The sequence below is a fragment of the Vombatus ursinus genome, unplaced genomic scaffold (assembly GCF_900497805.2).
Source record: "Vombatus ursinus unplaced genomic scaffold, bare-nosed wombat genome assembly UNPS02013950.1, whole genome shotgun sequence".
NCBI lineage: Eukaryota > Metazoa > Chordata > Mammalia > Diprotodontia > Vombatidae > Vombatus > Vombatus ursinus.
The window spans coordinates 3,332,298-3,356,803 of record NW_020953728.1 but is presented as its reverse complement, the minus strand read 5'-3'; the positions used below and the strand labels follow the sequence as shown (position 1 = coordinate 3,356,803).

Sequence of the window (24,506 nt, the reverse complement as noted above, 5' to 3'; positions counted from 1 at the left end):
TATGCTCCATCAAAGCAGGGACCACATCTCATCTCAATATCTTATCTAGCACTGGGCATATGGCACTACAATTATGTTATGTACTCCAGCCTACAAAAAAAGGAGTCAAATCCAATATGTGTGCAGCTCTAGAATTAAAGATCTCTAAAGACTTAGATATGGAAAAGACCTTAGGGATAATCTGGTCCAATCTTCTCTTTACATAGAAGCAAACTAAAAGGCTAAGTGATTTGGCCAAAGTCATTCAGGAAGTAAGTAGCAGCACTGGGATGTGAACTCATATTTTTTGATTCCAAATCCAGTACTCTGAACAGCCCAGAGTCCATACCTGCAGTATGTAGAGGTGTTCTTCTGATTTTGCTCTCTGTCTGCCAGACAGTTGGGGAAACAGTAAGCAAGTACTGGAGGATCACAGGGTCACCCTTTCGGCTGGCAATATGAAAGCTGTTCCAGCCATCTTTGTTCTTCAGGACTGGATTGGCCCCATGCTCCACAAGATCCTGGATCACTTCCAAGTTTTTCCTTGTGCAAGCCATCATCAGAGGAGTCCTAAGGCCAGAAAGGAGAAACTTCTCAGGTCAAAGAATAGCTAAACACTAGTACTGTGGACAATTGCTTGATACTTATAGTTTGTACTGATAGGGGAAACTAGAAAGATCAAAGAGCTGGGAAATAGGATAGTAAAAGTCTATGGTCTCTATTAGCAGCTTCTCTGCCTGTTTTGTAGACTTTGAGAAAATAACAAAATAAACCCACATAAATCATCAGCATTTCTATATATTACCAGCAAAGCCCAACAGCAAGACATAGAAAGAGAAATTCCATTTAAACTTATTGTAGATATTATAAAATATTTAGGAGTCCACCTCCCGAAACAAACCCAGGAACTATATGAACACAATTACAAAACACTTTTCATATAAATAAAGTCAGATCTAAATAATTGGAAAAACATCAGTTGCTCGTGGGTAGGCCGACCTAATATATTAAAAATGACAATTCTACCTAAGCTAATTTACTTACTCAGTGCCATACCAATCAAACTACCAAAAATTACTCCTAGTATCATATGTAAACTTCTCTGCTCGGGATTTAAAGCTGTTTACAACTTGGCCTATACTGAACTCGGCAGTTTCATTATGTACTCCTTCCCTTCTTGCATTCCATGGTCCAAGCAAATTGGTCTTCTCTCTCACAAACGGTGCCTTTCTCACCTTTACTTCATAGAATCCCTCACTTCCTTCCGAGGAAGCTCAAATATCACTCTCTATACTGTCATAGCCCTCCCTAACTACTGTTGCAGCATCTCCCTTGTATCCATTCTGTACTTAGATATTTACATGTTGTCTACCTCAACGGAATGTAAACTCATTGAGAGTAGGTGTCATGTCGTGTGTGTGTGTGTGTGTGTGTGTGTATCTCCAAAGACTGCCTGGTACATAACAATTTTTTAATAAATGCTTGTTGCTTTGTTTGACTGTCTCGAAATGTTATGCATTATAGTGATCTGTAATTTCACTGATTTAAGGAACTTCCTAATGAGGAAGTCACTTTGTGGTGGGCTTCACCTGACTCAGGCTGGTCCTTTGATAGTTTAGATCCAATACCAGAACAAAATGAAACATTTGTAAGTCATTCAACAGTTACAAAAGGCAGTTTACTTAGTCATGGCAGGAGAAAGTATATCCAACAAGGATATGCCCTGAGGATACTGTGGTTAATTTGCTCAGTAACAGATATATCAACCTAGCATCAGCGTGGGGCTGGAGCTCTGTAGTTTTTTTGTACTCAGGTGACCAGGGAGTGATGTATGTAGCCTGGACCTTTACTCCCTCAAGCCATTTAAGTCTTCCTGACAATTTAAATACCTTTTTAAGGAAAAGAACTAGCTCAGTCCACATGGTGGTAGTGGTAGTGGTAGGGGCCTTCTGGTAGCTTTTCCTCTTCTAATGCAGGTCAGCAGATTCTTTGCCAGTTATATTCCTAAGAGAGTTGCCTTGAGCACAGAAAGATTTCAGGACTTGCTCAGTCAAGTTAAGTATGTATGATGGGCAGGCCTTGGCTCCAAGGCCAGCTCTTTATCTTCTATGCCACTCTGTTTCAGAGTCATAAAATCTATAGATTTAGAGATGGAAAGGATAAATCATGTCTACCAAAATTTAATTAGTGCAATTTCTGGACACTTCTGTTACAGTAGTACTTCCATTTTATAGGATCTCAGCTGGTATTTAGTTTATCACTGCAGCTGTCTATAGTTTATGTCTCTGATTTATAACATTAAAAAATTATCTTGGAAGGCAAAGATTTCTCAACAGAGTTTCACAGACATAGCATAGTGGGTGCTACAGTGAACCAGTCTCGAAAAACTTGGTAAAATGTAAATTGGAAAAATGAATGCAATTAATAAGGTGGCTGTCTCGCTTAAAAAAAAAAACAAAACCTAGAGGAATTTACATGCATATAGTGCTTTAAGGTTTGCGATATGCTTTTCTCACAATAAACTGAAGATTATTATCTACATTTTACATATAAGGACACTGAGGGATCTGAAAGGTTAAGTGACACCCTTGATCAGTTAATAAGGTAGAATTTGAACTGAGGTCTCGTTTGTAAAACTGGAATAACATTTGTAGTACCTACCAAAGTCTCTGAAGTACTTATTTGAAAGGACTACCGAAATGTCAGTTACTCTCACTATTAGAGTTATGTTCCTTGAATGCCAGATTTTAAACTCTTTTAAGGATAAGGGAAATGCTTTATATTTTTCTTTTATTTCTCCCATTAACTTTGCCTGCAAAGACCCACAGCAGGCACTCCATAAGCTGTCGTTTATTTGCCCTGTCTATTAACCAGAGGACTGCATTTTAGGAGAAGGTCGTGTGAGGGGGGTGAAGCTCAAAATTGCATGATGAGCCAGCAGTTTAAGGTGACAGAAATAAGGAAGGTCGCCGAAGCCATAGCCTATCTTTAAGAAGCGTTTAATCTACGGATACGTCCAAACCCTTCCCACCTACCAGTCCCCCTTCTTCAGGCAGTCCACAGCCGCCCCTCTTTTCAGCAGATAAAGCAAGCAGTCCCGGTGCCCCTGGGACGCCGCCTCGTGCAGGGGACGCTTGTAGTCCCGGTTAGAGGCCTCGATGTCCAGCTCCCAAGCTTCAACCAGGTAGGCTAGGATGTCCCGGTGCCCGTGCCGGGCCGCAGAATGTAGGAGGGTGTCACCTCCTCTGCCTGGGCAGCCGGTCTTCACCCGCCAGCTGCTGCTGGGCTCCGCTCTCCCAAGCTGCTCTTGCAAGGGCCTGAGCTGCCCGTCCTGGACCAGCCTGAAGAGCCGCTCCAGCGGCTGCTCTTCCTCCACGCGCCGGCGGTGGGCCATGACCGAGACCGGCTCGCACCCTGGGGGAGGCTCCGCAGCCGCACGCGGCGGGAGGGGAGGTGGGAGGTGGGAGGTGGGAGGTGCGGGAGTCCCCGGCGCCCAGCCCGGTCTGAGGCCGCCGCCTTAGCGCGTCGGCGGCTCTCTTAAGGAAGGACCCGCCTCCTGGCCAGCCTGCCTCCCCCGCACGTCCTCTGGCTGGGTCCAGAGAGGTTGCAGGGAACAAGCCGAGGGCCTGAGGCCCTGCCTTCCCTCCGCCCCCCCCGCCCCCCCCGTTATTGCACGACTTTGGCCTAGACCATCGCTCCCTGGAGGTTGTTCCTGGGAGCCGGGGCGAGGACTTGCGGGGTTTCATCCCAGGAGAGCTCTGACTCTTCTTACCCTGTCCCCAAAGTCTTAGTGCTGTCGAAGCACAAAATGACATTAAGGCTTTGGGGACACCTCGCAGGACATGTGTGAACAGGGTGAATGTCATTGGGAGTGAGCAAGGATGGGACAGAATTCGTAGCATCCCGGATCTGGAGCGGGAAGACACCTCAAAGGCCTTTTTGGCCGACCTCCTCTTTTTATAGACGAGACAAATGATGCTGGAGGAGGAGCTAAGAGTCCACACAAGTCAGGATTCTATACATTAAGAGTGTATGTGTGGAATAGGTAGCATATTTCTTGCCTTTTCAGTGGGTGTGGAAAAGAGGAAAGAGGGTGGAGGGAAAGAATGTGGAACTAGAAATTAAAAAAAAAAAAGTCTGTGCGTTTATGCCGAGTAGCTCTTGGATTTTTCTAAGGTCTCCAGAGAAGGAGCTACTACTGATGAAGATAGTAAATGCTAAATACCTCAGTGCATCAAAAGATGCAAGGTTTGAATTTAGGCCTTCCTCATTTCAAGTCTAGCATTCTCAATACTAAACAATAATTTAATAAATTCTTTTTGAATGGAACCTGATATCCATTCTTCTGGTACCAACTTTGAACCCTACTTTCCTCTTCTGTGCAATGCAGGGTTTGGATGATCTCTAACCATCCCTCCCACGCTAAAAGTAAGATCTACTCCCTTAGCCCCCAGTGGAGTCAGAAATACTTGGGTTCAAATCCTGCTTCATACATATACTAGCTGAGTGACCCTCCCCCCCATTACAATAGCCTGTGAGCCCCTAGAGAGCTAGGGCTCTTTTTTCTTTGTGTATTTCCAGAGTTTGGCCTGGTGCCTGGCCTATAGCAGGTGCTTAATGCCAGCTGACTGACCCTGGGCAAGTGACAATTTTTCTGTACTTCAGTTTCCTTATCTGTAAAACAAGAGGGTTACACTTCCAGGTCTACACTTAAGATACTACGATTCAGCCTGGCCTAAGACCTTCAACCAGTTCTCCTCCCTCTGCCAAAAAAAAAAAAAAAAAAGGAACCTGAGGAAATTCTTTTCTGCCTCTAAGATCAGAATGAAGAAGAAATAAGAGAAAGACCCGAGGCTTGTCATTGGGTGGGCAGTCTGCATCGGCCTTTCTATTGGTCGAGAGGGCAGTCAATTAACGCCACGGCCGGGTGGTTTTTTTTTGTTTGTTTGTTTTGTGTGTGTTTTATGTGTGTTTTGTTTTGTTTTGTTTTGTAGGAGCTGGAGATGAGGGGGTGGGATTTTAGGGAGGAAGTCACCGGAATTCCGAGTCCTACTTTGTAGCGTTTGGGAAGATTGGAAAGAGGCCGGAAGGAGCGGAAGGATCGAAGGGGAGAAAGAGCGGAAGGGGAGAAGGAGCGGAAGGGGAGAACGGGAAGAGGGGCGGGGCTGCTGGAGGAGGAGCGGGGCTGCTGGAGGAGGAGGTGGAGGAGGAGGAGGCCTGTGCGCGGTGGTAGCAGCCACAATCCGTAATGCCCAAGTCCGTGAGAGTGGGTGATTTGCGGGTGCGGGCGGGGATTGGGACCGGGGAAAGAGGTGGAGGGGGGCGGCCAAGCCTACCCCTGTGTGGCAGATTTAGAGCCTTAACGACGACCGATCTCGTGGATGCGTTTGTTTATTCTATTTATATGGGCTGTGTGACCTTAGAAGAGTCACATTCCCTCCGTGGGCCTGTTAACTCATCTGTTAAATGAGGGGCTTAGATTAGATCTCAGAGGAAAGAAAGCCTCTTTCAGCTCTAACATTCTGTGATTCTATGGAAGACTAGATTTGAGGGAACAAAAATACAGCTATTTTAGAGAGGGGGAGGGGCGGAGAGGGAAAGGGGGGGCTGGAGAGTAGAGAAAGGGAAGGGAGAAGGGTGGAGAGGGACATCCCGGGAGGTAACGCCACAAGCGTTTATTAAGCTTTTAGAATGTTCTGGTCGACGTGCAGAGCCCTGGGAATACAGGAAATGCAGAAGGAAAATCCCTGCCCTCAGGGAGCTTACGTTCTCCTGGGGGAAGGCGACTCACCCCAAGGGAGCTAAAAAGTGGGTTGGAAGGGAGGAGGAGTCTCTTGTGGGACTTGGCCTGGTGGAACATGAAGGTTGGCAGGCCTAGGCCCCTCCCCAAAATGGAGGCACCGAGGGGTGGCGAGCTAGGCGAGGGCTGTCGGTTGAGGAGGCCGCCGGGGCTGAGGGAAGCGCAGGATGAGACTCGGCGAGGTGGGCTGGATATTTCGAAAAAGCAGAAGTACAGCCAGGAGGAGCAGAATGGATGAGAAGCTAGAAGCCCCCGTCTGCTGGACAGAGACGCGGCTGGTGTGCCGAGCAGCTCTGCTTTCCACTTCTGTGTGGTGGTGTCTTCTGCCTGTGCTTCTCTCCCTCTTCCAAGGGGTTTCTCGGAGGTTCCCTTTCTCCAGCTCCATTTCTTATTACCTGAGAGAGAGGGAATTGAGAGGGAAGAGGAGGGAAGGAAGGCAGGCAGGCGACAGAGGGAGAGAAGACACTTGAGAATAAGTTGCTGTGGTCAAGGAGGCAGCCCACCAATAGTAATTTCTCAAAATTTGATATAGAGTGGGTGAAATAAGATTGGGAGAGGTCTGAGTTCAATTTTCCAGTTTCTACATTGTGATTCTGGTTGGATACTTACTCCTTTCATCATCTTAGTTTTAAAAAAAAAAAACTCCTTTGCCTCCTTCCTTTCAAAAACCTTTGATCATTCATTCATTCATTGCCTACTGAATAGAATACAAATGCTTCAGCATGACATTCAAGCTGATTTGCTATCTGCTTCTAACTTACCTTTCTAGGGTTTTGTTTTGTTTTCAAGATATTTCCTTTCCATAGACTGGACTTTTCTTACCACCTCCCGCTGTATCTTTACCCATACTGAACCCCTACTTCCAGGAAAGACCTTTCCTCCCACTCTGCCTGTTAACATCCATTCTTTTCCTTCAAGCCCTAGTTCAACTGCAGTCTCTTCTATCACATCTTACCTTCTCTTCTCTCCTGCCCTCCACATCATGCCTGGCAACTATAGGCTCCTATTGAGCATTTAACTATATACTAGGCACTGTAATAAGTACTGGGGATACAAAAGAACAGTAAAAACAATCTCTGTCCTCAAGGAGCTTATTTCTCTTGTATTCTTATATTCTAATTATGTGTATTATTATATATATCCTAAATACATATATATATTAAAAATTCTATTATAATCTAATTCTTCCATATTCTAATGGAGAGACAACATGTACATACACATACACAGAGCTGTTGTTGGTGAGTTCTTCCTCAAACTTCCATTTTTGGGGATCAGCCATCCTACCTTCTCCATATTTAGCCACCATGCTCCTGTTGGGTACCTCCCTTCCCTATTTTTAGTGGTCCCTTTTATGTATTTCCTCATTAGAATGTAAGTTCCTGAAGGGTTCCCCCAGCATTTATTAGAGTCACATGATAGGTGCTTAATAAATGCTTGTTGCCTATCTAAAAGGAGGGTAATCTTAGAAGGGAAAGAACTAGCAGACAGGGTGACAGAAGAGGAAAGGCCTTTTGCAGAAGGTGGTATTTGAGCTGAATCTTGAAGGAAGGTATACTAAAAGTTCGAAGTGAGGAGGGAGAGCATTCTAGTCATGGGAGATAATGCAAAGGCACAGAGAAAGGAAAAGTGTGTTCTTGGAGCAAAAAGGCAGTATAGCTAGAATGTACGTAGGGAAGTGATATGTGAGAAGGCAGGAAAGATAGGAAGGGGCCAGATTGAGAAGATGTTTAAATGCCAAAAGGAGTTTATTATTTGATCCAAAGGGTTTATTGAGTTGAGGGGTAGGGTGATACAGGCAGCCCTGCTCTTTAGGAGAAATTACGTTGGTAGCTGTGTGAAAGATGGATTAGAGTGGGGAAAGAATTGAGGCAGGGAGACTTACTGGTGGTTTTTGCATTTGTTGAGGATAGAGGTGGGGAGAACTTGAACTAGGGTGGTGGCTGTACAAGTAGGAAATTGGGGACTTAGCCAGGAGGTATTTTGGAAAGAGAAGATTTGGCATCTGATTAGCTAGATGGGGTGAGGGAGTAAGGGAAGGGTGCTGGGAAATTGACAGTATACTCCATAGGAATTGGAAGTTTGTAAGAATGATTAATTTAGGTGGAGGAGTAAGATAATGAGTTCTTTTTAGATATGCTGAGTTCAACATATGCCTATGAAACATCTAGTTCAAAATGTCAAATAGGTGGTTGATATGCTCAGGAGAGAAGCTGTGACTGGGTGCAGTAGACCCAGGAATCATTGCTAGGTGGTAAAGTGGTTGTGAGTCCAGGATTTGGAGTCAGAAAGATCTGAGTTCAAATTGTACACCAGATAACTTATAAGTTTTGTGACCCTGAGCAAGTCACTTAATCTGAGCCTTGGTTTTCTCATCTGTAAAATGAGGATAATAATTACACCAACCTTATAGGGTGGTTGTGAGGATCACATGAAATAGCATGTACAAATCTTAAAAGTGCTATGTAAATGCTTGCTGTTATCTGTATAGAAGTAAAAATTAAGGAAGAATTGGTGTGGGTGTAATGAAAGAGTACTGAACTAAGAGACCTAGGCTTTACCAACAACTAACTGTGTCATTGTGGTAGTATTATTTCTCATAAAGTTAAACTTTATGTGGAGAAAAGGGGAAAATTATAACCAGCTCTGTTTACCTCACAGATTAATGAAGAACCAACAAGATAGTGCATGTGGAAATCAATAGGTTATTACTATTATTGCCATTTTAAAGAGCCACTGTAAAGTAAAGTAATCATAGGGACTTTGTGGATGGGACTTTTGAGGTCATCTCATCTAATTTTTTGGGCAGCTAGATAGACTGAAGTCAGGAAGACTTCAAATCTGGCCTCAGACACTAGCTGTGTGACCCTCCGCAAGTCATTCAACCCTGTTGGCTTATCCTCATCTGTAAAATGAGCTGGAGAAGGAAACGACAGACCATTCCAGTATCTTTGCCAAGAAAACCCCAAATAGGGCCATGGAGATTCAGCAACTACTGAACAGCAGCAATCTAGTTTTCTCATTTTGTAGACAAACTCAGAGGGGAAATGATTTGGCTAAAATGGTAGTTAGTGGCAGAGTTGGGACTCCATATTCCCAGTCTAGTTCTTCCATTATGCCACAGAGCTTCCGTAAAGATAGTTTTTTAACAGTCTCCATCCCCACATGTCTTGTGTTGTTTCTTCATAATATCTAGAAGCCCCACCCTTTGACAGCTGCTCTGGGCCTGACTCCTTGAGCAGTAGTTCCTTGTGCTTCAGATTCAAGCCTCCTGAAGCCCCGTCCCTTCCTCCTCCATCAAAATTTTGCTGACTTGTGTATACATCCTCCTCAATAAACTGTTTTCTGCTTATGCAAATGTGTTAATTCATGTCAATTTAATAAATATTTATTGAGCATCAGCTATAAGTAAGTCATTCTTCTCAGCACTAGGAGAGATGCAAAGATGAATAAAACTTCAAAATGTTATATAAATGTGAATTTGTATTATTATTGCTAGCAGTAACATTGGGATAAGGAATTAAGGACTGGATTTGTGATTTCATTGGTATAAGGAATTCCCAGATGAGGAAACATCATCTCCTGATACATTCTCTTTACCTTAGAGACTTAGAGAATTGCCCAGAGTACCAAAAGGGTAAATGACTTACCTAAAACTATGTGGCCACTGTGTGTCAGAGGTGGGACTTGAGTGGCGGTCTTATTGGTTTTGAGACTAGCTTCTGATCCACTATGTCATCTTCACCACTACTAATAAAACAGAGCATGGTGAAACTCTGAATGAAGAGGCATGAAAATCTGAGTTCTCTACCTAGATCTGACACTTACTGGCCAGGTGACCTTGTTATGTCACTTAATTGCTTTGGAACACATTTTTCTTATATATATGAATAAAAGGATTTAAAAGAGTTTTAAATGGATATCTTAAAGTCCATTCCAATTTTGACATTTTATAAGTTTGTTATTGTGTAACAGGTCATGGCTTCAAGTTGTTTATAATCTGTTTTAAAAAAAGAAGACATGTATACAAATAAATAATGGAAGGTAGAATTTGAAAGTTCAGTGAAAAGTACAGAGTGCTTTGGAAATTTGTAAGAGGGAGAGATTGCTTTTTGCCTATGGGTTCAGGGAAGGGTTCATGTTACAAGTCACATTTGAGTTGGGCCTTGAAAGTTAGGCTAGGAATTTGAAAGCTGAAGTTGACGTGGTTTTTTTGTTTGTTTTTTGTTTTGTTTTGTTTTTTTGAGGGGTGTGAGTGGGGAGGAAGGCATACCATTCTAGGGAACAGGATGATCAAAGGCAGGAAAGCATAGGGTATGGTCAAGGATCAGTAAATTGTGTACAGGATTCATGAAGGAACATTCTCTTAAAGGTATATTTTTTCTTTTAAAAAATTTTTTTACTCAATTACATGTTAGAACAATTTTTAACATTTGCTTTTTAAAATTTTGAGTCCCAAATTCTCTCTCTCCCTCCCACCTTTTTTTTGGGGGGTGGGGGGTGGGGGGCAAGGCAATTGGGCTTAAGTGACTTGCCCAGAGTCACACAGCTAGTAAATGTTATGTGTCTGAGGCCAGATTTGAACTCAGGTCCTCCTGACTCCAGGGCAGGTGCTCTGTTCACTGTGCCACCTAGCTGCCCCTCCGTCCCACTTTCTTGAGAAAGCAAGTAATTTGATAAAGATTGTACATGTGCAGTAGCAGCTAGGTGGCCCAGTGGATAGAGTGCCAGTCAGGAGGACCTGAGTTCAAATCTGTCCTCAGACACTATGTGTCTTTGTGACCCTGGCAAGTCACTTAACCCTGTTTGCCTTAGTTTCCACATCTGTAAAATGAACTGGAGAAGGAAATGGTAAACTACTCCAATATCTTTACCAAGAAAACCCCAAATAAGGTCACAGAGTTGTACACCACTGAAACGACTAAGTAATACATGTGGTGGTCATACAAAACATTTCCATGTTATCCATGTTGCAAAAGAAAATAAACCAAAAAACCCAAGAAAAATAAGGTTAAAAAAAGTATGCTGCAATCTGTATTCTGGCTCCATCAGTTCTTTCCCTGGAGGTGGATAGTATTTTTCATCATAAATCCTTTGGAATTGTCTTGGATCGGATTGCTGAGAAGAGCTCAGTTACTCACAGTTGATCATCCTACAATATTGCTGTTAACTGTGTACAATGTTTTCCTGGTTGTAGTCACGTTACTTTGCATCAGTTCATATAAGTCTTCCTAGGTTTTTCTGAAACCATCCTGCTCATCATTTGTTACACCATAATGATAGTCCATCAGAATCATATACCACAGCTTGTTCAGCCATTCCCCAGTTGATGGATGTCAGTTTCCGATTCTTTGCTGCCACAAAAAGACCTGCTATAAATATGTTTGTACATATAGGTCCTTTTCATTTTCCTTTGACCTCTGGGATATAGACCTAGTAGTGATATTGCTGGGGCAAAGCGCATGCAGTTTTGTAGCGCTTTATGCATGGTTCCAAATTACTCTCCAAAATGGTTGGATCAGTTCAGAATTCTACCAACAGTGCATTAGTGTCCCAATTTTTCCACATCCCCTCCAACATTTTGTCATTTTCCTTTTCTGTCATCTTAGCCGATCTGATAGGTATTAGGTGGTACCTCAGAGTTGTTTTAATTTACATTTCTCTAATCATTAGTGATTTAGAGCACTTTTTCGTATCACTACATAACTTTGATTTCTTCAGAAAACTGTTCCACATCCTTTGACCTTTTACCAATTAGGGAATGGTTCACATTCTTTTTTTTTTTTTTTTAATTTTAAATTTTTCATTTTTAGGCAGTTGGGGTTAAGTGACTTGCCCAGGGTCACACAGCCAGTACGTGTCAAGTGTCTGAGACCGGATTTGAACTCAGGTCTTCCTGACTTCAGAGCCAGAGCTCTATCCACTGCACCACCTAGCTGCCCCACGTTCTTATAAATTTGACTCAGTTCTCTATATATTTGAGAAGTGAGGCCTCTATCAGAAAAACATGGCTGTAAAATTTTTTCCTCAGTTTCCTGCTTTCTAATGTTGGCTGCATTAGTTTTGTTTGTGCAAAACTTTGAAAATTTAATATAATCAGAATTATCCATTTTACATATTGTAATGCTCTCTAGCTTTTGTTTGGTCATAATTCTTCCCTTGTCCATAGATATGACAGGTAAAATGTTCTGTGCTTTTTTGCTTTTTGTTAAAATCATGGACCTATTTTGACCTTATCTTGGTATATACTGTAAGACATTTGTCTGTACCTCGTTTCTGCCAAACTGTTTTCCAGTTTTCCCAGCAGCCTTGTTAAATAGTGAATTCTTGTCCCAAAAGCTTGGATCTTTGGGTTTATCAGACATTAGATTACTATGGTCATTTATTGTATATCAGTATTCCACTGATCCACTGCTCTATTTCTTAGCCAGTACCAGATTATTTTGAAGATTACCACTTTGTATTACAGTATGAGATCTGATATGGCTAGACTACCTTCTTTCACATTGTTTTTCATTGATTCCCTCGATATTCTAGACTTTTTGTTCTTGTAGATGAATTTGATTACCTTTTTTTGTAGCTGTATCAATTTTTTTTTTTTTGGTAATTTAATTGGTATGGCACTGAATAAGTCAATTAATTTAGGTAGAATTGTCATTTTTATTATATTTTCTTGGCCTACCCATGAGCAATTAATATTTCTCCAGTTATTTAGATCTAACTTTATTTGTATGAAAAGTGTTTTGTAGTTGTATTTATATAGTTTCTGAGTTTTCTTGGCAGGTAGATCCCCTACAGTTATTCTAAATGGAATTTCTCTTTTTAGCTCTTGCTGCTCTACTTGGTTGGTAATATGTAGAAATGCTGACGATTTCCTTTTTTATGTACTCCTTTCAGGAGTTGGCTTTGTCCACTGGTGTGACCCAACAGGGCCCAGCTGGTTGTTGGATGCCAAGATTCAATTCCTGGTGACTTCAGGATCTGAAGCATACTGGGTACCTCTGCTCCATCTTTGTCACTGTGGGCAGGCACTTTCTGGGAACTGACTTTGTTCCTTGATGTAGCCTAGATGGATATGAGAGGTTACACTAGGTCTAAGGGCCTTATATTGCATGTCAGTCAATAAACACTTATTAAGTGCCTACTACATGCTCGGCACTGTGCTGAATGTGATTCTGAGTACCTCTACCATTCTCTTAACAGTCACCTGTTAGGAGTTGACATTATCTCTTACTGTAACTCCAGCAGGCCTGGGTTGAGATCCCATTGACTTTAGGCCTTATTTACCAGATACCACAGTATCTTCATGCTACCTTACACACCCAGTCAGAACATTCATAGAATCTTCTTTTGTAGTTCAGGACTGAATGGACAAGTTTGCTGATTTTATTAAATATGTCTCTTATCTTGAGTCTTTTTCATCTTTACTTGAATGTTTCTTGTAGTAACTGGGCTTTGTTTGGCACTTTTCATGTCACTATCTTTGCAAGAAGTCCTATAGAAAAAAAAATTAATCCTTATAATGTTTAAAAATAAAAACAAACCACACATCAGGCTCTAAAGAAGTTTACCTTCAGTATGGAAAAACAAACATGAATTTAGATTGTGCATGTGATTATATAAATAGAGCTGTTTGTCATAGTTTTAATTTTCATTTCTTTGAAGATAACTCCCAGTTCTACATAGCTAGCCTCAGTCTCACTCCCTGAAATCTAATCCCACGTTCCCAACTGCATGTTTGATATTTCAAACCAGATGTCCTATAGACTTCTCAAACTGAACACGTACAAGACAACTTATTATCTTCCACACTCATGTCCCGGTTTGCCCTCCCCATAATCCCCAATCTTAACTTCCAAACTTCCTCATTTCTGCTGTGAGTACCACCATCGCATCTCTCAGGTTTTCAACCTTACTATTATTATCCTTGACTTCTCTTTACCCTTACATATTCAGTCAGTTGACAAATCTTGTTATTTCTAAGTCTTTAACATCTCCCAAGTTTATCCTCTATTCTCTATTCCTATCACCACCACCCTAGTTTAGGCCTTCATCTTTTCTCTTTACTAGCTGTCATTCACGCAGCTGCAAAAATGATTTTCCTAAAATATATATCTGGTCATGTCACTCTACCACTTGCTAAACTCCAGTTGCTCTATGTTATATCTAAGATAACACATAAAACTTCTCCATTTGGCGTTTAAATCCCTGTGCAGCATGGTCCTAACCCACCTTCCTAGCCATATGATATATTATTCCCTTTCCTGCATTCTGCAGTCCAACCAAACTGGCCTTCTCTCTGTTCTTCCCACTTGGTGCTCTACCTCTCATTCCCATGCCTTTGCATAGATTCTCTCATCCCTGAAATGTACTCATCACCTCTACTTCATAAACTCCCTCACTTCAGGGTGCATTTTAAGCACCATCTTCTACACAACTGCTACTGCACTCCCTCCCTAACTCTCCTTTCAGTTAACTTTTGTTGTTCAGTTGTTTCAGTCGTGTCCAAGTCTTTTGTGACCCCACTTGGGGTTTTCTTGGCAAAGCTACTGGAGTGGTTTGTCATTTCCTTCTCTAGTTCATTTTACAGATGAAGAAACTGAGGCAAACAGGGATAAATGACTTGCCCAGAGTCACACAACTAATAAGCAACTGAGACCAGATTTGAACTCAGGAGGTCTTTCTGACTGCAGGCCTGGCACTCTCTCCACTGTGCCACTTCTCTTTTATTTAACTAGCATATGTTCTTTTTGTTTATCCTCTTTATCATTTATAGCCCCTGTGGCTTCTTTATCTAAACTTCCCCTCACACCAGCACATCAAGGGTTACCAGAGAAAAGTCAGAATGACAGGGCTACAACTAGAACTTATTTCAAGTCCTGATGTACCCTTTTGTGGGAAAGATACGTTATTCACTGGGGGCCATCTTCAGTCATCCTGATCTAGATCTTGCTACTGGACTTTACACAGCCCTCCTTCACTTAAATCCAATTCACTTGCAAGTCATGGCATCACCTTCCTGATATCCTGGTCCTCTTTCAAGAATGAAGGACAAACAACAACAACATTATTAACCACTTTAGCATATTTGTTCCTCTTTTGCTTTTGAGTTACTGAAGGAGTGACAAGTTCTTTTAACTCAGTTGTCCTTAACCAGGGTGCTGATAAAATGTTAAAATATTGTAATGATATGTAGTTTAGAGAATTTAAGCTTAAGCTAGAGAATTGCCAATTTACATAGTAACTATGACACCATGAATACAAATAAAACATTTAAGGATAAGGAAAAGCAAAAATAATAACATATAGTTAATTAACATAAAGCAAGTGCAGAAACATTAAATACACCCATAAACTTGGGTCACACTGCCCAATCCACATAGTATTTCTCTCATCCTTGGATGTTGAATGGGTGTGCATTTTTAGAAATCTAGCAGGGAGGTGCATGAGTAGGAAAGTTCATGTATTTGGGTTAACAAAACTCTATTACTGTAGGCCTTGATGTCCTTGGTTGCCGTAGGAACAATTTGCTCTACAGAAAGCCTCTTCTCTGTTAGCTGCTCCCCTTCTGGTTTTCTTCTCTTCTGTGAGGCATATTTGTTCCTCTTCTGCTCTTGAGTTAATGAAGCAGTGATGAATTTTTAATGCACAGTCACAGGGTCCTGAGAAAGACATGCTATTGTAGTGACATATAGTTTCCTTAAGCTAGAGAATTGCAGACTTTTCTCAGGTTGACTGACCGATGGAGACAAGCCTCACCAGCCTGTCACTCAGTATGATTCCATTTTGTTTAATAATATCCTTTTTTTTTTTTTTTTTGTCTAGGCAATGGGGTTAGGTGACTTGCCCAGGGTCACACAGGTCAAATTTGAACTCAGGTCCTCCTGACTCTAGGTTCAGTGCTCTATCCACTGCACCATCTAGCTGTCCCATTTAATTTCTTCTTTTTTTTTTTTTAAACGAAAAAGGAAGGCTAATAGCAAAACTTCTTAGCTTGGCTCTCTGAACAATATAGACATGCTCAACCAATTCTTTACTCAGTTTCACAGCCTGCCATTCCTCCTTTGTTTTTCCCTCAAGCCACTCTGAGAGGTTTCACCTCTCAAACTCTAGATGGAGGGTAATAGCTCAAAGTGCAGCCGACTTTAGCAGTTGTCCAGTGAACTTCCCAGCACCTGCTCCAGCCTTTGCTTCAGTCAGCCTGTAAAGTGGTGGCTTCCAACCATTCAGCAGGCTCCCAGAAAAACAATCTGACTTTGTTGGTGCCTTCTTAATTAATTCAACCTTTTGGAAACTGGCTTTTTCACTTCCATTGCCTCAGTCCTTTTCTTATCAGGTAAAACTAACAAAATCTATCTTTTTGTCAGACAAACCCAACGGTAATCTTCCTATAGACAACAAACAGTTATTTGATTTACCTCTTTTATCAGTAATCAGTATCTCGAAGCAGTTGGGGTTAAGTGACTTGCCCAGGGTCATACAGCTAGTGTCTAAGGTCATATCTGAACTCAGGTCCTCCTGACCTCAGGGCTGGTGCTCTATCCACTATGCCACCAAGCTGTCCCAACTTCTAACACTTAAAAAAAACTCCCACCATTATATGCAAATGAGTAGGACCACAAAATCCCACAGACTCAGTCATTTCTTAATCCTCAAACAGGTCCTCTCAGTACAATTATCTGAGACGCAGTCCTCTACCTGGTCCTTTGGGCAATCTGTGTCTCTTTTTACATCTTATTGGAGAAACTTTACTCACAAGTGGATTTAATTAGTTTGTTTTACACAGAAATTCTTTTTCTGCCGCTTTTCACAACCAAACTGTTTGGGCTATGGCTTACGTTCCTTAATCTTTTTTGTCTTATGAACCCCTTTGGCACTCTAGTGAAATCTATGGACTTATCAGTATAATGTTTTAAAATACATAGGATTACAGAAGAACCCATTTATATTGAAATATGGTTATCAAATTTTTTTTAGATCAAGTCCAAGAACCCCTGTTTTGCAAGTTGGTTTCATTTTTTTTTAACGAAGAAATTCCTTTTATGCACACTTCAGCCAGCGAACTGTTTATATGTGAAAGGGGTAGTACTTTACTCATATATTTACTAGTTTTCTTTCCCATTGAGAGCTTAGGGGTTGTTGTATTATTTGTATTTATATCCTCACCTACTAGCACAACCCCTGGCACACCCAAAGTTTTGACCTTTATTGAGATCATGGTGTTTAATAATTTCCAGTTATTTTATTGTTAAAAAGATTTTTTTTTCTTGTGTGTTAGGGAACAGCCTGGAATCATTTAAAGTCCTGCATGGTTTCCCCAGTCCAATCCAGCCTGATTTTCTCCTTTTTATTTCTGGGCTTTAGCTGATAGATGTATTTCTTAATTGACTGCTGATCTGAATGAATGAATTAACCACTATTGCATAGTATTAGTTATTTTTGGCAACTGTAGTTATCTGTTTTATTCATTAGATGAAAGTTGTGCTTTTTTTCTTTGGACTTTTAGAATTAGATAATCAAAATTTTAGAGCTTAAAGAAACCTTGGACAGGTTATTCATTTCATAAATCTTGTCATAATATTTGTACTGTAGTAAATTTACATTTGTTTTAACTGAACTTGTAGCTAACTGAGGCATTGTGAAATAGTAGAAAGAACACTGGATTTAGGGTCAGAGAACTTGGGTGCAAAACACTTATATTAGTACCTCTGTGACCTTGGACAAGTCACTTAACCTCTGGGCTTCAGTTTCCTTTTCTCTAAAATGAGAGGGTTGAACTAGATGTCCTTTAAGGTTCCTGTCAGCTCTAAGTCTATGATCCTGTGACTCTACAGGTAATTTGCTTATTACCACATTATCCATATTTCTACCTGTTAATTGTGTGATTTACAGCTAATTTGTATCCTATGGATAAAATTAATTCATTGCTGTAGAAAGAAATTTCTTTAAACCCACGAACTTAAAAAAACAACAACTATTTCCTACTTTTGTAGCATTTAAAGATTCCAGTTTGATTTTAGAACTATGGTTCACAGGGGACTGAAGGCAAATGGCTATTGAAATTGCCCTAGGCATAGAGAACATCACTTTACAGTTTAAATTTGTATGTAACCAGTCAAATTTTTGTTTGTTTCAAGAATACGTTATGTTCTTCTAGTGTTTGCTAGATTGATAATTATTTAGAATCTTCATGAACACAAAATGTCTAGAGCAAGATTATATACCATAACACTTCCTTTTTTTTTTTTATGGTCTTAACTCTCCTAGTCAGGCCCTGTAGGGAAAGAGTAGAATATCATGATGTATACTCCCAAAGCTCACCATTCAATGAACAAGTATTTATTGAGTACTTTGTACAAGGTACTATGTTAGTGTCTGAGGAAACACAAAGAAACATAAGATATAGCTCTACCTTTCATTCGATTTAGAGTCTCCAGAATCTTGTTCATTACTTTTGCTTTTGCTAACATAGAAGGATCTGAGTAGGTTATGTAAAGATGATTATGAGTTGGTTCATTTTTAATACTTATCAATAAATTCTTGAGTTTATGGTAATGAAAATAAAATAGATAATGAAAATCCATGAACAATTTTTAAAAGTTCATTTTAGCTAATGGCTAACCCCAATTTAATTCAATCCAGCAAACATTTAGTAGATTATGCTTTGTACATAGTATTATGTTAAATGTTGGGGGAGAAGCAAAGTTTCAATAAAGATGGTTCCACCTCTTATGGAACTTACAGCCTAGTAGAGTAATATGGCATATACACACATAACATGACTACCAAATAATACATAGTAAGTACATTACAGAGTTGTAAAGCAAAGTGTTTTGTGGAGCCCTGATGGAAAATGTTATAGTTAGGAAAGGTTTTTTCCAAGAGGTGACATTTCGGTTGGATTTTAAAAGATGGGTAGGAAACCATAAGTCAGGAATTCTTAAGATTTTTGTGTCGTGGGACTTCTTTGGCAGTCTAGTAAAAGCTATGGGTCCCTTCTGAGAATGTTTTTTAAATATGTAAAATGAAATACATAGGATTACAAAGGAAATCAGTTATTGAAAAGCAGTTAACAAAATAAAATTAAATGTGACCCTGGGCAAATCACTTAATCCTGATTGCCTCCAAAATAAAACAAACAAACAAACAAACCCTCAGAGCCCAGATTAAGAATCACTGATATAAATGGAAAGAACAAAAAAAGAAAATGAATGCTGTTTAATTGTAATGACCAAATTTGGCCAAAGAAATGAGAAATGCATCCACCTCTCTTTGCAAAGGGAGGGAACAATGGACATGAAACATTGCATGTCCTGACAGACGTGATTAGCATTTATAGAATTATTTGTTTTGAGGATCAGAGATCTAGAGCTGTGAGAGATCTCAGAGGTCATCTAGTTTAACTCCCTTATTTTTTTAAGAAGACAGGAATTTAACAAGGGAAAGATAGGAGAATACATTTTGGCCTTAGGAACGACATTATTTACCAGTAGTATTATAACAATAAATGACAAAGTCAGCTATCTTCATCTTGCCATCTCTCAGCTCTTTCTTGAAGGGAAGTAATGCTTAGAAACCAGATGGCCAAAAGAGGGAGGAAAAGGGCTAAGACAAATCACAAACTGGATAATTAGCTACTGGATAACTGAGATTTGATTGCTTTTTCCTGACTAGCTTGCTGAGTTAGTGATAACTAATAAATATACCATTCTTTTATTCTTTTTGCTCTCAGTGAAACAGTTTAAACGGATACAACTCACAGCCATTGACTGCAAACACTTGGCGCAAAGCAGGGAAGGCTCATTTTCTCTGACCCAGCCCTTAAGTCGAAGGTGGACAAGTAGAGATCTGAACTGGAGACTCTATCCTAAACCAAAAAAAGGAAACAGAGGTATATTTGTACTTTAAAAACTAAAAGAGGATGTAAGAAATCTAATTTAACTTTAATGAGACAGGAGAACACACATCAGTTTGACCATTCTTTCAGACTGAAACTCTAGAATGCTCTTTGCTTTATTTGGCCTATAGCAAAAATAAAGAAATAAATAAATTTGAATTACAGCAAAGACCTAGATTGGGGAATTTACAGGAAATTGGTATTCAGGAAGCTGATACAAACAAGGACTTTATGATTATGCAGTGCGGCAAGCAAACAAAGCATATGCACATACTCTACATCAATATAAATAGAGGTTTGTCACGATGGATGTAAGAAACTCATTTAGCATGAGGAGGGGGAGGGATACATATTAGGGAGGAAACATGTTCAGAGTTGGGGTTCAGGTGGTGAAATTAAGACTAGGCTTAGTTGGAAACAGGTAATTTGTGTCAGATGTGAGAGGAGCATTCCTAATCAGACGCAGATGTGATAGAGAAGTTCTCAAGGTCACTTCCTTTATTGGCATCAGAACTATTTAGCCTAAGTGACTTCATACTGGAATTTTATCATTACAACATATAATATCAAATTATATAAAGTTTACAGTTATCACACTCTTTCATCTCCTTTAACTGCCAGGCTGTTAAGTATGATTCATTCTTCCAAAATGTTTTTCTTCATTCATACAGCAACTAATTTAATTTAGTGTAGGCCTGTATCACCTCATGGTTAGTCTATTGTGATAACCTCCCAACTGTTCTCAGCAACCTTTTCTATTTCATTTTCAGTGTATTCTGTGTGTTGGAGCCAGATTAATCTTCTTAAAATAATAATATTATCGTGCAATAATATTATCGTGCGCCTTCATCGTTCAAGAATCATTCCTCATCCTGGCCTTACTCAATTATTCAGCTTTGATTTTCTTCTAGTCTCAAACATATGACATAATGGAAAGTCAGCTGGATTTGAATCTCATCTCTTCTGTACTGTGTGACCTTGGGCAAACCCTTCTTTGATTCTATAATAACAAGTGTAATGTATAATGTTGAGACAGTTAGTGGAGCAGTGGAGAAAGCACTGGAGTTAAGTAAATCTGAGTTCAAATCCTGCCTCAGATAGGTACTGCTGTTTGATTCTGGGCAAGTCATTTAACTTCTGCTTGCCTCAGTTTCCTCTTCTGTAAAATGGGGATAATAATTACACCTATCTCAGGGTTGTGAAGATCAAATGAGATAATGTAAGCTCTTTGCAAACTTTAAAGCACCATTAGATATGCTGGCTATTATAATTAGTCAATTATTAAGCATTTATTAAATGCCTGCTATGTGCCAGGCACTGTACTAAGCCCTTGGGATACAAAGAAAGACAAAAGAGAGTCCCTGCCTTTAAAAAGCTCACAGTCTCATGGGGCAAACAACATGAAAACAACATGAAAACAAATGAGATTGAATAGTCTCAGAGGAAAAGTAATGGCATTAAGAGGGATCACGAAAGGCTTCTGTAGAGATGGGAGATATAGAGATGTTTAGCTGGATCTGGAAGGAAGCTGGAGGCAGAGATGAGGAGGGAGAGGATTAGATTACATTATTTTTCAGGTCCTTTCCAGGTCTATATTCTCAAAGTGTTAAGAGAAGACCCTTTGCTCCAGCCAAGTTGCTGTCCATTGTCCTTTGAATATGCCTAAATCGTTTCTACTTTTGTTTATGCTGTTACCCTGTACTGCTTTCATTCCTATTCCCCATCAGCCTGATCCTACCTGACTTTTAAGAACTAGTCCAAGGCCCATCTCCTTAGTGAAATTTTCTGTCAATAGGTCTTGGCTATGTTGATCTTTCCCTAAACTGAAATAATTACCATCTGTGCTTTTTAAGGAAAAACTTGGATTTATAAAATACATTAAAGTTTCAGTTTTTTACATACATTATCTTAGAGACATCTCCACTTGTCCTGATCTGTATCTTGTCACTGGACTCAGATGGCTCTGGATGAGAAAGTAAGGCTGATGACTTTGCACAGCCCTTCCTCACTTAAATCCAGTTCACTTGCAAGTTATGATATCATCTTCCTGATATCATGGTCCTCTTTTAGAACATGGTTCTCTTTGAGAAGGACTAACAACAACCTGTAATACAAGCTCCTCCACTGGGGACCCAAATGGTCAGTTCCAGTTGGACAAAACAACTCCTTTCTTCCTCTTTTCCCTTTCCCTTCCCGTTACTTCTTTTCCTCCTTAGCCCTCTGTCCCACATAGGGTATCATACCCATACCTGCAGGCACTCTGTCCAAAGGAATATAAATTTTGATCACTGAAACCTCACAAGATATCTTGGGATTTACTGACTAGATTTCTTAAGGATCATGCCTTAAACTGAAATCACTGTGACTCTCATTGATTGACCAACAATAGGTCCCAGCCAAAGCCTTACTTAGTAGTCATTGTTTGGGCCCTGACGGCTCACAGTGAATGTAAATAGCAGTTGTTTCTGTTTTAGCCAGAAACCCTGAAGGTCTTCCTGTTCCAGATTGATTTTTTTTTTTTTTTGATTAGGTAAAGGAGTCCAGTCTTTGCCTCATTATCTAGCCTTACTCCCTCCCCAAGACAGCATGCAATCTGATATAGGCTCTACATATACATTCCTATTAAACATATTTTCACATTAGTCATGTTTTAAAGAAGAATTAGAAGCAATCAGAGGAACCATAAGAAAGAAGAAACAAAACAAAGAAAAAAAGAGCAGATAGTATGCTTTGATTTGATGCATTTTCAATCATGAAACTTTTGGAAATGTCTTAAATCCTTGTATTGCTGAGAAGAGCTAAATCTATCAAAGTTAGTCATTGCACAATGTGGCTGTTACTGTGTACAGCGTTCTTCTGGTTCTGCTCACTTCACTCAGCATCAATCTATATAAGTCTTTCCAGGTTTTTCTGAAGTCTGCTTGCTCATCATTTCTTATAGCACAGTAGTATTTCATTACATTCATATACTGCAACTTGTTCAGCCATTCCCTAGTTGATGGGCATCCTCTTAGTTTCTAATTCTTTGCCACCACAGAAAGAGTTGCTATAAATATTTTTGTTCATGTGGGTCCTTTTCCCATTTTTATGATCACTTTGGGATACAGCCCAAGAAGTGGTATTGCTGAGTCAAAAGATATGCACATTTTTATAGCCCTTTGAGCATAGTTCCAAATTGCTCTCCAGAATGGTTGGATCAGTTCATAACTCCACCAACAATGCATTAGTATTCCAGTTTTCCTACATCATCTCCAACATTTATCATTTTCCTGTTTTGTCATGTTAGCCAATTTGATAGGTGTGATGTAGTACCTCAGAGTCATTTTGATTTGCACTTCTCTAATCAATAGTGTTTTAGAGCATGTTTTCATACTACTATAGATATCTTTAATTTCTTCATCTGAAAACTCCCTGTTCATGTCCTTCGACTGTTTATCAATTGGGGAATGATTTCGAATTTTTATGAATTTGACTTGTTTTAGAAATGAGGCCCTTATCTGAGACACTGGTTATAAAAATTCTTTTCCAGTTTTCTGCTTCCCTCCTAATCTTGGTTGCATTGGCTTTGTTTGTGCAAAAACTTAATCAATTTAATGTAATCAAAATTATCCATTTTGTATTTCCTAATATTCTCTATCTCTTGTTTGGTCATAAATTATTTTGTTCTCTGTAAATCTGACAGGTAAATCCCAGTTTGCTTATAGTATCAGTCTTTATATCTAAATCATGTACCTCTTTTGACTTTATTTTGGTATATGGTGTAAGATTTTGGTCTATGCCTAGTTTCTGTCATACTGTTTTCCAGTTTTCCCAGCAGTTTTTGTCAGATAGTGAGTTCTTATCCCAGAAGCTGGGGTCTTTGGGTTTATTGAGAGATTCCTTTTTTTATTTGCTCATTCTTCCTAACTTCAGACTTGATGTTAGAGCTGAACTCTGCAGCACTTCTGGAGGGAAGATCTGGGCTGGTTCTGTTGTTGTTTTTTAGAGTATTGAATGCTGTGTTTTTCTTTGGTCTCAGAGGCAGTCTGGAGACCTACAAGCTTTCAGTGCTTCCAGAGTATCTGAGTGCAAAGTGATTGCTGCCCCTGTGATTTGAGCTCTGCAATTTTTTGATCTGGGTGTGGATCTGTGCAAGAGTAGACTGTTGCTGGACACTGCCCTTATCAGCCAGCTAGAAAGATTTATTGGTTCTGTGTAGCAGAATTATGGGCTCCTCTTTGGTCTAGGATTCCTCTCTACAGTGTGGGATTCCTCCTTGCAGTCTGGGCTAAATGCTGGATATAAGCCTTTGAGTCTGTGGTATGAGCCACACTGCTGATGCTGTCACTGTTGGCATTTCTCTCTCTAAACACAGCCCTGGGCACCACCTCCCCAAGAATCCCACTCTTCTGTACAGGTCTCCTCAATCTACCCTGGGTTTGTAACTCAGAAATGAGTAGTGGGTGTCAGAGTTGCCAGTTGGCATCTGTCCCTGTTGTATTGTTGTGCTATGAGTCTGGTGGAGTACGGGTCTGCATTGCTGTGGTGCACTGGAGTGTTTCATAGGCAGCATACTCCTGGCCTGACCCCAGTGTTCATAATGTCTCCCTCTCTGAATCTGTATGCTGAACTTGGATGAACAATTGATTGACTGGCCTTTTTCTGGATTTCCCCAGCGGGATTCAGTTTATTGCATATTCTCTATTTAAAGGAGTTTTGTGGAGGGTAGCTCCACACCCCTTCTTATCCCTTCATCTTGGCTGCACCTCCACCTGTTCATTACATCTTAACTATTTTAATGTTTAACAAGGAGCCAGTGTGCTTTTCTGAACCATAGTAATGCTAGACCTT

The 24,506-nt window shown here is 40.2% G+C and overlaps 2 protein-coding genes across 7 annotated transcripts in view; one reads left to right on the top strand and one right to left on the bottom strand.

Annotated features, from left to right (window-relative positions):
* The window catches only part of ANKRD16 (ankyrin repeat domain 16), a 35,993-nt gene extending 32,620 nt beyond the window's left edge, over positions 1-3,373 (bottom strand). For both annotated transcript variants that reach the window (XR_003568833.1, XM_027858965.1), the window contains exons 1-2: positions 3,015-3,373; positions 329-549 (exon numbers count right to left, since the gene is read on the bottom strand). Coding sequence is in view for 1 of the 2 variants with exons in the window: in XM_027858965.1 (XP_027714766.1) it covers positions 329-549; positions 3,015-3,373 (580 nt within the window). In the remaining variant the exon portion in view is untranslated. The remainder of the gene's footprint in view (positions 1-328; positions 550-3,014) is intronic.
* Positions 3,374-5,152: 1,779 nt separating this feature from the next.
* The window catches only part of FBH1 (F-box DNA helicase 1), an 80,206-nt gene continuing 60,852 nt past the window's right edge, over positions 5,153-24,506 (top strand). For 2 of the 5 annotated variants that reach the window (XM_027858934.1, XM_027858937.1), the window contains exons 1-2: positions 5,153-5,235; positions 19,512-19,670. In XM_027858934.1, coding sequence (XP_027714735.1) covers position 5,235; positions 19,512-19,670 — 160 coding nt within the window. In that variant the 5' untranslated portion in view covers positions 5,153-5,234. Of the gene's footprint in view, positions 5,261-19,511; positions 19,671-24,506 lie in introns of all 5 variants that reach the window. The other 3 variants (XM_027858936.1, XM_027858938.1, XM_027858939.1) reach the window with 3 other exon arrangements.